General features: G+C 48.4%; 1 protein-coding gene across 3 annotated transcripts in view; it reads left to right on the top strand.

The window, feature by feature from the left end:
- The window catches only part of LOC147123760 (transcription factor COE3-like), a 145,731-nt gene that overhangs the window by 62,140 nt on the left and 67,522 nt on the right, over positions 1-16,069 (top strand). For all 3 annotated transcript variants that reach the window (XM_085975725.1, XM_085975736.1, XM_085975729.1), the window contains exon 4: positions 14,020-14,108. In XM_085975725.1, coding sequence (XP_085831851.1) covers positions 14,020-14,108 — 89 coding nt within the window. The remainder of the gene's footprint in view (positions 1-14,019; positions 14,109-16,069) is intronic.

Here is a 16,069-nt window from a genome sequence, read left to right on the forward strand (position 1 = left end):
TCCAGCCACCAAAGGATTGGCTGAGAGGTTCGTTCAAACATTCAAGAAGGCTATCAAGGCAATGTGTAATGAAGACATACCCCTACAACACAAGGTGGATAACTTCTTGTTTGCCTACCGGAATGCGACACATGCGGTTACCAACCAAACTCCAGCCATGATGTTCTTTAATCGAAGACTACGATGCCGCTTGGATTTGGTTAAGCCAAACATCAGAAGAGATGTGGAGAACAGGCAGTTTCAGAATATGAATGAAAGGCCGACCAGGAGTTTTAAGATAGGTCAACCAGTTTTGGCCCGGGACTACCGCACAGAGAAATGGCAGCCAGGAACGATCTGCACACGGCAAGGACCTCTAATGTATACCGTGGACGTTGGAGAGAGCATTGTAAGACGCCATGCTGACCAGATTCTAGAGTCACTGGAAAACGTCAATTCCACACCACGATCCAATACACCTGGTGATGAAACCGAAGTACCAATTGCATCTACCTCAGAATCGGTGATATTGGAAGCAGACGAACCAAACAACGACGTTGATCCCGAATCAACTTTGCCAGAAGAACCTGATACCCCAAAGAGGCGTTATCCAGACAGAATCAGGAAGCCTCCTCAAAGACTGAACTTATAATTGCTTAATTTCAGCTAATGTATCTAGCAACTGTAATTGTAAATATGTTATTTAATTATTAATCGAATGTTATGTACTGTTTAGCTAAAAGGGGAGGAATTGTAGTGTATGTACTTTGCAGAAGGAACTATATTCTGCAGCCCCTGTATACTGCAGTACCAGTAGTGACCACCCCTGTATATAAGCCTGTGTAGTAACTTTTGCATAGTAGTTCCAGTTTGTCTCCACTCAGTAAAGACCTGTTATAACCAACTCCTGCAGTCCGTGTCTCAATTACACACGGACATAATACCCATCACTCACCTCTACATCTCACTTTCAGATCCCTGCGACTGCCGCAGACCTCCTTCTCGTCTCCTACATCCTGGCGGGGTTCTCCGAGGTCGGGAAGCCTGCACTTGGAAAGGCAAAATGGGACTCATTCTTTTTTCTGCCTGTTAGCTACCTGTTAACAGGCAGTTAATAGGATTTAATCCCTTTCCCGCCTCAAGGAGCCGGGACCCCGGGCAGGACGGCTTCCCGCCTCCTGGCAAAAGGGCACGGAGGTGGGATGGGGGCGGGTTTGCCAGCCGGCCGCACCTTCTGCAACTTTACTGGCAGTCCTGCCTCCATACCCGCCTCCTCGGGGCTGACAAAATCCAGCCCATAGAAACGTAGGGCGCGATCTTGCAAGCCCTGGGGAGGCGGGACTTACGGGAAAATGGCAGAATCTGGGGGAGGGGGTGCCTAACCCGCCTCCGTGCCATCTTGCCAGGAGGTGGGTAGCCGACCCTCGCCGGGTCCCATCTCCTGGAGGCAGAAATTGGATTATCCCCATTTTACCCACATGAGTGCGGGCTTCCCGAAGGCTCCGAACCCCGCCAGAGTCACCGAGGCGAGCAGTGGGTCTGCGGGGGTCGGAGGGGTGCAAAAGTGCGCTGTGGAGGTGAGTGATGGGTGCAAGTGTGGAGAGGTGAGTGTGTGAGGTAAGTGGAAATGTTAGAAAAAGTTTACTTATCTTTGCTTCTTTCTGCAGGCTTCAAGAGTTGGGTATGTGGAGTCTCGCATCTGCGCGGCAGAGATGACAAATGGCCGCTGCATTCTCCAGTGCAGCAACCATCTAAATTCTGCTAAATAAAGAGGCTTGATGAGTCTTGAATTCAAGAACTCATCAAACTACAGAGAATGTCAGTGTTTGACAGCTTCGCAGAGCTGTCAAACGATGACAATTCATCTGTCAAAAATTTTTGACAGATGAAACGTCATATGTTGACGTTCTCTGTAACCGGCTTCCCCTTAATTGGCCTGCTAAGCCCGCTGGGCGGGCTTAACAAGGTCAATCGAGGGAAACTAGCGTGGGTTGGCCAGAAGTTGATGGAGGCGGGACTGAAACCTGACAAGTGGGAGTCCCGCCTCCGAAAACTTCCCATTGGCAAAATCCAGCCCGTAGTGACCGATGGAAGAGAGACAGAAAAGAGAAAGGAAGAGACGCAATAGAAAGAGAGATGGACGGGCCGATGTCAACTCCCGGTGGGAGTGGACGCGAATCCCGCGCGGGAGACCAACTCGGAAGGCCCGGCTGATTTTAAATTCCGGGCCTCGGGTCAGTGGCTTGGATCGGCTCCCGGTGGAAAGCGCCACATGTCTGTCGGGTAGGACAGAAATCAGGCAGCGGGAAGCTCGGGCGTCAACATCAGGAGAAGGCTGTCCATAAGGTGAGGGGGTGGGGGGGGTGTAGTGAGTGTCAGCGGCTGTGGAGGGAGAGGGGGTGGGGAGCAGAGAATGATCCCGGGGCTAATAGGGTTGAATTATGAGGACAGCTTGCATCGACTAGGCTTGCAATCCCTCGAGTAGAGAAGATTAAGGTGGCGATCTAACTGAGGCGGAGCACAAAAACAGTGTAGCTGAGATACAGTGGGAGAGTGAACTCCAGACCGCATATCCTCTCCATCACCGAGACCACCTATTTCCACCTCCGTAATGTCACCCGTCACGTCTCCGTTCCGCCTCAGCTCATCTGCTGCTGAAACCCTTGTCCATGCCTTTGTTGCCCCCAGACCCGCCTATTCCAACGCTCTCCTGACTGACTTCCCATCTTCCATCCTCCATAAATCTCAGCTCATCTGAAACTCTGCTGCACATGTCCTGACTCGCACCGAGTCCCGCTTACCCATCGCCCCTGTGCTTGCTGGCCCGTACCAGTTCCCGGTCTACTACCGCCTTGATTTAAAAATCCTCACCCTTTTGTTCAAATCCCTTCACGGTCTCACCCTCCCTAGCTCTGTAGCCTCCTCCAGGATCATAGGTACAACGGAACAAGAGTAGGCCATTGATCCCCCGGAGCCTGTTCCGCCATTGAGCCCCTGCAGCCCTACAACCCTCCGAGATCTCTGAGCTCCTCCAACTCTGGCCTCTTGTGCATTCTAAGGATAAGGGGTAAGCCATTTAGGACAGAGATGAGGAGGAATTTCTTCACCCAGAGAGTGGTGAACCTGTGGAATTCTCTACCACTGAAGGCAGTAGAGGCCAATTCATTAAATATATTCAAGAAGGAGTTGGATATATTTCTTAAGGCTAAAGGGATCAAGGGATATGGGGAGAAAGCAAGGACAGGGCACTGAATTTGGATGATCAGCCATGATCGCATTGAATGGCGGAGCAGGCTCGAGGGGCCGAATGGCCTACTCCTGCTCCTATCTTCTATGTTTCTATTCCCGATTTCCTTCGCCCCACCATTGGCGGCCGTGCCTTCAGCCACCGAGGTCCTAAGCTCTGGAATTCCCTCCCTAAACCTCTCTGCCTCTCTACCTCTCTTTCCTCCTTTAAGATGCTCCTTAAAACCTCCCTCCTGCCCTTATTTCGCCCTATGTGGCTCGATGTCAGATTTTGTCTGGTAACGCTCCTGTGTAGCGCCTTGGGACGTTTTTGTTGCATTTATTTAGAGCTTTTAATATAGTAAGTTGTTGTTGGGACAGTCAGACGTACGTAGGGACAGATAAAGGAGGAAGAAAGACAGAGCGAGCCGGAGATAAACAGAGGGAGATGGACAACGATGGAAAATGGAGCGCGAGTTAGATAGAGAGTGCAAAGCAAAGAGAGAGCGGGGAAGAGAGATGAATCAACGTAAATATTTAAATAGGTGAGAGATAAATAAATCAGCCATTTGGATGTAATCAAGCGTGTTGCAATAGAACAGCCCCAGTAACAATCCTGAGCTTTAACACCCCTTTGCTCAGTGCAAACAATCTGCCTTAAATCAATTTGATTTATCACAGAGCTCTTGGAGGTAAACACACCGCAAAGGGTGTTTCAATAGAAAGCAAATATTGTAATTCGAGTAATAAAGACTATTTGCAGTTGGCTGACTGGGCTCTGATCTTTGTGGAGGTGTGTGTATGCGGAGCGGGGGATAGCACCTGATTGTTATTCATGAAACAGCGAGTTATGCATATTAGTGTAAACAAGCTATTCGACTTGCTTATATTTGGAGTGTCAATCATTACAGCGAGTACAAGATCTGTACTTGACAAACTGGAGTGAGCAACTTGCTTGACAAATTGTCCCCAAAGTCAAAGCTGACAGCCTTTTTGTGATTAATGGCCTGATTATGGGAGCATTTTTTTTATACACACACACAAATTTCGAATTTGCATTACATAAAGATGGAAATTGTTTCCATCGTGCAGGCGCGGGGGCGGTGGGGCGGGGGGGGAATGGAAGATGTTTAGTCAGGAGGTGTGGCATTCCTTGCCCGGAGAGGAGAGCGGCCTACTTGAGGCCTAGGTAGCTAGGCTACGTGTCTTCTGCCGGTCGAAACCGCCGCCTCACCTCAGCTGCGTTTATGCCGCTGGGATCAAATCCTCTCCCTGCCGTTATAATAGAGGTTTAAGTTCAACAGGTTAGCACCTCTGTTAACGTAGGAACGGGAGTAGGCCCCCCCCCTCGCCTGCTCCAACGTTCGGTTACGCCTCAGCCGTGGCTCCGTCGGTAGCACCCTCGCCTCTGAGTCAGAAAGGTTGCGGGTTTCAGTCCCCACTCCAGAGACTTGAGCACAAAAATCTAGGCCGACACTCCCAGCGCAGTGCTGAGAGAGTGCCGCACTGTCGGAGGTGCCGTCTTTCGGATGAGACATTTAACTGAAGCCACCGTCTGCCCCCTCAGGTTGAGGTGGAAGATACCATGGTACAATTTTGGAGATATGGGGAGTTCTCCCCGGTGTCCTGGGCCAATATTTATCTCTCAACCAACATCACTGAAACAGATTGTCTGATCGCTATCATATTGCTGTTTGTGGGACCTTGCTGTGCGCAAATTGGCTTGACCCCACAAACCTCTGGGTCAAAGCCAAGAGTGCAACATCTATCTATCTATCATATATATATAATAAAGCAGTTGGTTTGTCTGTCCGCCTGTCTGTCCGTATGTCTGTCCGTATGTCTGTCTGTATGTCTGTCTGTCCGCTATACACACAAGTTATAGAGCGTACCTACACATATGTTATATCAAAAGAAAGCTGATGATCAGGGGAGTGTCATAGGCGTATTTACTTTTTGGTCAGACAAAAATTGTTCGGACAGTATACAAAAAACGTTCAAAACTCCGCTCATTAGCGGTTGACCAATCCTACTGCTCATTAGCGTTGAGTGACGTGATGGTTGACCAATCCTACAGTTCAGTGACCTGATGGTTGACCAATCGGTGCGTCACGGGCGGGACCTAATCCTGCAGCCTCCCGAAAAGTCGCCGCCAGTTTTTCCCCTGCTTTTCCTCAGCAGCGAGCGGGGCAGCTGCGTCGGCCCGCCGGAGCAGGAGGTGAGTTGGGGTCACTCGGGCCGGGCCTCACAACCGCTCGGCCCGAGACACAGAGCAGGGGGGCGGCAGCGGGCGGCCGTGAACCGCTCGGCCCGAGACACAGAGCAGGGGGGCGGCAGCGGCCGGCCGTCAACCGCGCGGCCCGAGACACAGAGTGGGGGAGCGGCAGCGGCCGGCCATCAACCGCGCGGCCCTCTGAACTGCCCTGGCAACGCCGGGCCCCCCCAGCTAGTGAGAACATAAGAAATAGGAGCAGGAGTAGGCCATACGGCCCCTCGAGCCTGCTCCGCCATTCAATAAGATCATGGCTGATCTTCGACCTCAATTTCCCGCCCGATCTCCATATCCCTTGATCCCCCTAGAGTCCAAAAATCTATCTATCTCAGAGAATTCCAAAGATTCACAACCCTCAGAGTGAAGACATTTCTCCTCATCTCAGTCTTAAATGGCCGACCCCTTATCCTGAGACTATGCCCCCTCGATCTAGACACTCCAGCCAGGGGAAACAACCTCTCAGCAACCAACTGAGCCAACGGTAACACGTTAGTCTATATTATGTATACATTTATTACTTTCAAAGCTACCGCAGAAAATTTGAGGAGTTTGTGCTTTAATATGTTGTTTTATACAACAAAAAATAAATTTCAGTTACTTCTAAAAATAGTTTTTTAAAATTCTAGTGCTGGTGCTTATAAAGAGCTGTGAATGGCCAGTTTTGCTATCAATCCCTCTTTGTTCCTTCTGGCTGAATGGTGCTTCTTCATTGAGTTCTATCCAGTACTTTAAGGGTTTGAAATTACTCTGTGCACTCCTTATAATGAGTTTGGAAAATCTTTCTAATCACCATTAACAAAGACATTAATTCAATGTCAATCTAACGGGTTAATGACTTAATTAAAATAGCAATCAGATGAATTTCACCCCAGTCTGTTTGTCAATTTGTTCACAGTATAACACTGCAATTTCCATCCCATAGTGATTCTGTGCCACTTCTTTCCTCTGTGTCCCACTTGGAACCCTTCTCAGCGATTGAGACTGAGTACAGTGAGGGAAAGAAAGAGAGATTTGCATTTATATAGCACCTTTCACGACCTCAGGACTTCCCAAAGAGCTTTACAGCCAACTAAATATTTTTTTCCAAGTGCATTCAGCGTTGCACTGTCGGAAACGCGGCAGCCGATTATTGCATACAGCGAGGTGCCACACACGGCAATGAGATCATCACCACAGTGTTGATCGAGGGATTAACATTGGCCATGTCACCGGGGAGAACTCCCCTGCGCCACTTCAAAATAGTGCAACGGGATCTTTCACGTCCACCTGAGAGAGCAAATGGGGGCCTCGGTTTAACATCTCAGAATAAGGGGTCGGCCATTTAGCACTGAGATGAGGTGAAATTTCTTCACTCAGAGGGTGGTGAATCTTTGGAGTTCTCTATCCCAGAGGGCTGTGGAGGCTCAACCTCTTGAGTATATTCAGGACCGAGATCGATAGATTTATGCACACTGAGGGAATCGAGGGATATGGGGATAAGGGCGGGAAAGTCGAGTTGATGGTAGAAGATCAGCCATGATCTTGTTGAATGGAGGAGCAGGCTCGAGGGGGCCCCCTCCTGCCCCTATTTCTTTTGTCTCATCCGAAAGACGGCACCTCCGACCGTGCAGCACTCCCTCAGCACTGCGCTGGAAGTGTCGGCCTAGATTTTGTGCTCAAGTCTCTGAAGTTAAAGAAGGATTGAAACAACTTAACCGAGAGATGGAGCGAGAGAGCTGGGAATAAAATCAGCTGATTCAGAACGACTGGCAATAGATGATAATGGTGTCATTGTGGCTGGTTTTGCCTCGATCCTAGACCACAGACTAAATTAAATTATATTAGAGTGCGACCTCAGATCATTAATGTCTCTAAACTGGCAGGAGGGGCGAGAAGCGACACAGACCGAGACAAAGAGAAATACAGGGTACAGAACAAACTCAGATGGGAGTACTGATGTAAAAATATCCAATTATAATCATCCAGCTAAACTTTATTTAAAAAAAATTGTCTTCTTAAAGCAAGTGTGTTAAACATTTTTATTGTTTAGATCCATCTAGAAAATTTAATTGCATAACCGAGCAGGGAAAAGAAGAATGACTTGCATTTCTATAGCACCTTTCACGACCACTGGACGCCCCAAAGCGCTTTACAGCCAATGAAGTATTTTTGAAGTGTAGTCACTGTTGTAACGTAGGAAACACGGAGCCAATCTGCGCACAGCAAGATCCCACAAACAGCAATGTGATAATGACCAGATAATCTGTTTTAGATGTTGATTGAGGGATAAATATTGGCCAGGACACCGGGGACACCAAAGATGTGCGGGTTAGGTTGATTGGCTATGATAAAATGTGACCCTTAGTGTTAGGGGGATTAAATACGTGGGGTTACGGGGATAGGGTGGTAGGACCCTAGGAAGTACAGAGGGTCAGAGGGACCTTGGTGTACATGTACATAGATCCCTGAAGGCAGCGGAGCAGGTAGATAAGGTGGTTAAAAAGGCATATGGGATACTTGCCTTCATTAGCCGAGGCATAGAATATAAGAGCAGGGAGGTTATGATGGAGCTGTACAAAACGCTGGTGAGGCCACAGCTGGAGTACTGTGTGCAGTTCTGGTCGCCTCACTATAGGAAGGATGTGATTGCTTTGGAGAGGGTGCAGAGAAGATTCACCAGGATGTTACCTGGGATGGAGCGCCTCAGCTATGAAGAGAGGCTGGACAGGCTGGGGTTGTTTTCCTTGGAGCAGAGAAGGCTGAGGGGGGACCTGATTGAGGTGTACAAAATAATGAGGGGCATAGATAGGGTAGATAAAGAGGAACTTTTCCCCTTAGTGGGGGGGTCAATAACAAGGGGGCATAGATTCAGGGTAAGGGGCAGGAGATTTAGAGGGGATTTGAGGAGGAACTTTTTCACCCAGAGGGTGGTTGGAATGTGGAACTCAATGCCTGAAAGGGTGGTGGAGGCAGGAACCCTCACAACATTCAAGAAGCATTTGGATGAGCACTTGAAATGCCATTGCATACAAGGCTATGGACCAAATGCTGGAAAATGGGATTAGACTGGACAGGGATGGATGGGCGGCGCAGACACGATGGGCCGAAGGGCCTCTTTCTGTGCTGTAAAACTCTATGACTCTATGACTCTATGTGTTGGTGTAGGGGTTACGGGGATCGGGTGGGATATGTGTCAGTGCAGGCTCGATGGGCTCAAATGGCCTCTATCTGCACTGTGGGGTTTCTGTGATTTCTGTGAACTCCCGCTGCTTGTCTTCAAAATAATAGCCATGGGATCTTTTACGAGAGAGTAGACGGGGCCTCGGTTTAACGTCTCATCTGAAAGACGGCACCTCTGACAGTGCAGCACTCCCTCAGCACTGCGCTGGAGTGTCAGCCTAGATTTTTGTGCTCAAGTCTCTGGAGTGGGACTTGAACCCACAACCTTCTGACTCAGAGGCAAAGGTGCTACCCACTGGGCCACAGATTGTGAAATTCCTGCATGCGCACAACCAAAAAATGTAAAAATCTACAAGAGTTCCTCTACTCTAATAAACACCTCGATCATCAGCCTTGCTGTTTGTTGACCGTTCATTGCTCGGTCCTCTCTGGGATTCAAGCTTATCACCTCTTTACAGAGATGAGGCCCCGCTAGGGAGGGCCGGTGTTCTCAAACCAGTCCGTTATTCAGAGAGGCTTGGCTTTGTGTGTTTCTTTTCCTTTCCATTTCCTGTTTTTCCACCTCTTCAGCTGTGGCTCAGTGGGTAGCACTCTGGCCTCCGAGTGCGCAAGTCCCGCTCCAGAGACTTGAGCACAAAAATCTCGGCTGACACTCCCAGTGCAGTGCCGAGAGAGTGCTGCACTGTTGGAGGTGCCGTCTTTCAGATGAGATGTTAAACCCAGGCCCCGTCTGCTCCCTCGTGAACATAAACGATCCCATGGCCCGGTGTCCCAGCCAATATTTATCCCTCAATCAGCATCACAAAAACAGATTATCTGATCATTACCACATTGTGGGAGCTTGCTGTGCACAAATTGGCTGCTGCGTTTCCTACATTACAACAGTGAGAGGACAGGATATGCTCTCACTGCAGTCAGAGAGTGGTGGAGACAGAGATGCACTTCCTCACAGCTTGTGGAAAATATCAGGGCATCAGGGAGAATTTCTACCCAAAATTCACAGAAATATGCCCTGAATTCAGAAATTTGAATGACGACCAAAAACTCCCATACCTACTAGGGGAACAGAGAAATTGTGTAACCTTAGCGGCACACTATGTTACAGCTTGCCATAAACAGAGGGACAACCAGTAAATCTAAGAATAGAGTATATACAAATTATACGAATGTATATTTATACACTCAGGGATATATCTGTTTATACACTGTATGGATAGATCTGCGTTTATGTGTTCAACCATAAATGTTTTTCAATGCTTTGGCAACATAAGATGTACCTTGTCATGCCAATAAAGCGATTTGAATTGAATTGAATTGAATTGACTACACTTCAAAATAGTACTTCATTGGCTGTAAAGCACTTTGGGACATGCGGTGGTTGTGAAGACGCTATAGAAATGCAAGTCTTTCTTTGTTTTTTCTCTCTCCTGACGGTGTCGACTTTTACTTTTACCCAGGTATCAGTCCCCGCCCCCCCGCACCTTGCTCAAATAGCCCATCTGCCTGCGGGAGCCTGCATAGCCAGTGCTGGCGGACTGTCGGACTATTGGAGCCCAGCCCAAGGCTGTCCTACCGCGCCCCCGCTGCCCCTCCGCTCATTGAAGCTTATAAAATTCTAACAGGACTAGACAGACTAGATGCAGGAAGGATGTTCCTGATGGCGGGGGAGTCCAGAACCAGGGGTCACAGTCTAAGGATAAGGGGTAAGCCATTTCTTCACCCAGAGAGTGGTGAACCTGTGGAATTCTCTACCAAAGAAGGCAGTGGAGAACAACTCATTAAATATATTCAAGAAGGAGTTGGATATATTTCTTAAGGCTAAAGGGATCAAGAGGTATGGGGAGAAAGCAGGGACAGGGTACTGAATTTGGATGATCAGCCGTGATCTCATTAAATGGCGGAGCAGGTTCGAGGGGCCGAATGGCCTACTCCTGCTCCTCTCTTCTATGTTTCTATGATGTCCACCAGTTTACCAAGGGGTAACCAAGGAATTGGAACCCCTCTCTGATTGTTCTTCCCCCTGAAGCCCTTCTGACTCGAAGCTTCTCCAGTTACTGAAGCTTCTTTGCTTGCAAGGAAATGGTTGCCCGAAGGTGAGGGTGGCCAACTCTGGCGGGACAGATTGTTGGAGGTTTCATTCACATGACCTCCCGTCTTCAGCCAACCCCCGCACCCCCCCCCCCCAAGCTCCTGCCATTGGTCGCCCGACACGCCCTTCCTCACGGCGCCTTCGCCTTCCCACGGCCAATTGGAAAGCAAACAGTCTTTTCATTATCCGACTGGATGACTCTCGGTCAAACAGTCTTTGTTCCCCACCTCCAATATATTTTATATAACTATTAAGCGAAAGTGTTCAACGACAATGAAAAAATGAAACACAATTTTTTTTTAAAAATTGCCCCGTGATTTTTCTCCCGCAGCGTACTCGATATCAATCTTCATTTCCTGGAGACTCCAGGACAACCCTGGAGTGTTGGCAACCCGACTTGGAGCTCAACCCAACACCATCCTACCCTTTCCCCCCGCCACATGTCCACAGACGAAAATTTACCAGCAGGAGTCGCTTAAGAGTTGGAACTCTCTCTGATTGCTTCCCTTTGAAGATTTTCTGATTGGAATATTCTCCAGTTACTGTTTCGTAGCATAGAGGAAAATGTCTGCCTTGACGGGTGATGATCCCGTCAAGATTACGACACCTGGCTCCATCACAGCCTTTCTTCCTTCTCTAATTATGACGTCTATGCTCAGTGCTCCACCTCAGGTCTAAACACCCTCTCCTCCTCTTGTTCCCTGTAGCCCTCTCCTCCGCCCCCCACAAACAGCTTGCATTTATATAGCGCCTTTAACGTAGTAAAACGTCCCAAGGCGCTTCACAGGAGCGATTATCAAACAAAATTTGACACCGAGCCACATAAGAAGATATTGGGGCAGGTGATTAAATTGGTCAAAGAGGCAGGTTTTAAGGGGCGCCTTAAGGGAGGTGTGAGAGGTGGAGAGGTTTAGGGAGGGAACTTAGGGTCCAGGCAGCTGGAGACTCGGCCACCAATGGTAGAGCGTTAGAAAATCGGGGATGCGCAAGTGGCCAGAATTAGAAAAGCACAGAGATCTCCGGAGGGTTGTAGGGCTGGAGGAGGTTACAGAGATAGGGAGGGGGGGGCAAGGCCATGCAAGCCTCAACACCAACCTGAGAAAAAAACAGTCCTCTACGGAAACATTACCGCACCTTTCACATCCAGCGTCCCACGACCTCTCCTAGTGAGATTGCTCATTTTGTGATGACTCGAGATGAACTGGGGGACATTTGGTGCTGTGGGCCCAACCCCCACTGGGAATTGAACAGAATCTGGCCAAATTCCCGTGTTTACTTTAGCTTTGTTGTGAAGCAAAGAAGGCGCATTTATTTTGTGACTTATCACACCTGTCAGAACAGTCCCAATGCACTTCATCTACAGCAGAGTGACATTGTGCACTCCCTATTGTCAATTAAAGGATTAGATCACCCCTTAATCTTCTGTACAACAAACTAAATTAAACCTATTAATAATTAGGAGGTGGTTAGAACCACAACAACAACAACAACTTGTATTTATATAGCCCCTTTAACGTAGTAAAACGTCCCAAGGTGCTTCACAGGAGTATTTTAAGACAAAAAAATTTGACACCGAGCCACATAAGGATAAATTAGGGCAGGTGACCAAAAGCTTGGTCAAAGAGGTAGATTTTAAGGAGCGTCTTAAAGGAGGAAAGCGAGGTCGCGAGGCGGAGATGTTTAGGCAGGGAATTCCAGAGCTTAGGGCCTGGGCAACAGAAGGCCCGGCCACCAAAGGTTGAGCGATTATAATCAGGGATCCTCAAGAGGGCAGAATTAGAGGAGCGCAGATATCTCGGTGGGGGGGGGGGGGTGTTGTAGGGCTGAAGGAGATTACAGAGAATGGAAGGCAGAGGGAATATACTTGTGGAACAAGTTGCCAGGAAAGGATATAGAAGCGAGCAGTACAAATGGGTTCTGGGGACAATTTGATCTATTTGTGGAAAGGGAAAGGGAAGGAACTGAGGCAGACGAGGAGCTCACTTTAATGTCTCACCTGAAAGATGGCGTCTTCAGCTGTTCAGCACTGCACTGTGGTGTCAGTCTAGGTAACGTACTCAAGTTCTGGAATCATACTCGAACCCAGAACCAGAGGCAACATGAGGAAACATTATTCTACACAGCGAGTTGTTGTGATCTGGAATGCGCTGCCTGAAAGGGCGGTAGAAGCAGATTCAGCAGTAACTTTCAAAAAGGGAATTGGATAAATACTTGAAGGGGAAATATTTGCAGGGCTGTGGGGAAAGAGCGGGGGGCGGGGGGGAGTGGATCGAATTGGATAGCTCTACCAGAGAGCCGGCACAGGCACGATGGGCCCAATGGCCTCCTTCTGTGCAGTATCATGCCACTGACACAGAGAGGAGAGCCCTACCAACTAAACCACACTGACAATCAGAAACCCAGGTCTGATGAAACTTCCACAACTTCCTGTGGTTATTAGGGTCAGACATTAAGCTTGTGATGGTGTCTGAAGGATCCTTCCCTGATGGCTCCATTGGTAATTGCAATCTCCAGTGTGGAACTGATCAGTGCAGACCACGAACGCACCATGTTCAGTCTGAAAGAAAGAAAGAAAGACTTTCATTTCTATAGCGCCTTTCACAACCTCAGGACATCCCAAAGCGCTTTACAGCAAATGAAGTACTTTTCGAAGTGTAGTCACTGTTGTAATGTAGGAAACACAGCAGCCAATTTGAGCACAGCAAGCTCCTACAATGTGATAATAATGACCAGATAATCTGTTTTTTAGTGATGTTGATCGAAGGATAAATATTAGCCAGGACACCGGGGATATCTCCCCTGCTCTTCTTCAAAATAGTGGCCGTAGGATCTTTTACGACCACCTGAGAGAGCAAGCGGGGCCTCGGTTTAACGTCTCATCCGAAAGACAGCGCCTCCGACAGTGCGGCGCTCCCTCAGCACTGCGCTGGAGTGTCAGCCTAGATTTTTGTGCTCAAGTCTCTGGAGTGGGACTTGAACCCACAACCTTCTGACTCCGAGGCGAGGGTGCTGCCCACTGAGCCACAGCTGACACTAAACTGTGCTTTGCTGATGTCAGTCAGGGGGCCGCGATAAGACCACCACAATTGGCCTCAGAATCCTGAGCTAGGGTTCACTGTCTAGTCGCATGCATGTGTAGCTAACGGCTGAAGACAGCATTGGGTTAGCTGTGGTGTCTAACCCCTGCCGTTGAAGACTCTGCCAGTGTCTTGGCCTTTACGACTGTATCCTTTATCTCTACTATCTCCCTCATTGCCATTGACTGATTTCCTCTTGTTTCCTTCTAATTCTACAGCGCTGAATGAACCCACGATTGACTATGGATTCCAACGGCTACAAAAAGTGATCCCACGGCACCCAGGGGACCCCGAGCGATTACCCAAGGTCAGATTTATACATTCTTTCATTCGCTAAAGAAAAACATTGGATGCACCCAGGTTAACAGGGCATCACAACAGTCATGGGACCTTAGAAAGGTCATCAGTCACTGAGAGAACACAATTGCAGGAATCGTTCGGGGTGAAGGGGTACAAAGCAGCACAAAAATCCTGGCTGACACTCCTGTGCAGTGCTGAGGGAGCGCTGCACTGTCGGAGGTGCCGTCTTTCGGATGAGATGTTTAAACCAAGGCCCCGTCTGCCTCTCTCAGGTGGACAAAAGATCCCGCGGCACTATTTCGAAGAAGAGCAGAGGAGTTATCCCCAGTGTCCTGGGCCAATTTTTATCCCTCAACCAATATCATTAAAAACAGATTATCCGGTCATTATCACATTGCTGTTTGTGGGATCTTGCTGTGCGCAAATTGGCTGCTGCGTTTCCCACATTACAACAGTGACGACACTTTAGAAAGTACTTAATTGGTTGTAAAGCGCTTTAGGACACTCTGTGGTCATGAAAGGCGCTATATAAATGCAAGTCTTTCTTTTTAAAGGGGTACATTAGTGAATTGCTAGGGGGATGGAATATAAAAACAGGGAGGTATTGCTGCAGTTGTACAAGGTATTGGTGAGACCGCACCTGGAATACTGCATACAGTTTTGGTGTCCATACTTAAGAAAAGACATACTTGCTCTTGAGTCAGTACAAAGAAGGTTCACTCGGTTAATCCCAGGGATGAGGGGATGGACATATGAGGAGAGGTTGAGTAGATTGGGACTCTACTCATTGGAGTTCAGAAGAATGAGAGGCGATCTTATTGAAACATATAAGATTGTGAAGGGGCTTGATTGGGTGGATGCGGTGAGGATGTTCCCAATGATGGGTGAAACTAGAACTAGGGGGCATAATCTTAAAATAAGGGGCTGCTCTTTCAAAACTGAGATGAGGAGAAACTTCTTCACTCAGAGGGTGGTAGGTTTGTGGAATTTGCTGCCCCAGAAAGCTGTGGAAGCTACATCATTAAATAAATTTAAAACAGAAATAGATAGTTTCCTAGAAGTAAAGGGAATTAAGGGTTACGGGGAGCGGGCAGGAAATTGGACATGAGTCTAGGTTCGGAATGGTCATGGCCCTGTGGGTAGTGGAGTGGGCCCAGGGGCCGTGTAGCCTGGTTCTGCTCCTACTGTGTTCTAATTCTGTGTTAGATTTCAGGAGATGGTTTTATTCCTGTTCCTGGCTGGGGTGGAGATCGCCTTTACAGAAGGTAAGTAGTGTAGAAAATATAGGGACAGAGTGATCTCCTGGAAGAATTTCGATCGCCTAGATGGGTCGGAGAGGAATTTCCCAGATTTTTTTCTCCCAAATTGGCCATTGGGTCTTTATCTGGTTTTTCGCCTCTCCCGGGAGATCACATGGGTTCAGGTGGATGCACAGTGATAGAAGATTTGAGGTTAGGATCAGATCAGCCATGATCTTATTGAATGGTGGAGCAGGCTCGAGGGACCGATTGGCCTACTCCTGCTCCTATTTCTTGTGTTCTTATTGGGGTGACTGATGGTACATTAGGGTGAAGGGCTACATTGGTGAATGATGGCATATTGGGGTGAGGAGGTACATTAGTGAATTGTGGTACATTGAGGTAAAGGGGTACATTAGTAAATCCTGATACACTGGGGTGAAACAAGGCCCTGCAGAGAAGGCCTGGAGGTTTTGTATCTGGGCCTTGGCTGAATTCGTTGCCATCCTGCCACATTTACGCCAGATCTATTGCCAGGATAGCTGTGGACTTTTGTCCCCAGTGTGCATGAACATTGACATGAATCAGTCATTCATGAAAGAAAGACTTATGAAATAATACTGAGCAGCCTGCGGGTGGCGCTGTCCAGGGAGAGTATAAATACTCGGGCACGGGCCCAGCTTGCGCATGACATTCTTAACAGGAACTAGTGAAGGACATAACTAGACCT

Source organism: Somniosus microcephalus, chromosome 2 (assembly GCF_052327205.1).
Source record: "Somniosus microcephalus isolate GS21.2 chromosome 2, FLI_Smic_1.0, whole genome shotgun sequence".
Taxonomy (NCBI): domain Eukaryota; kingdom Metazoa; phylum Chordata; class Chondrichthyes; order Squaliformes; family Somniosidae; genus Somniosus; species Somniosus microcephalus.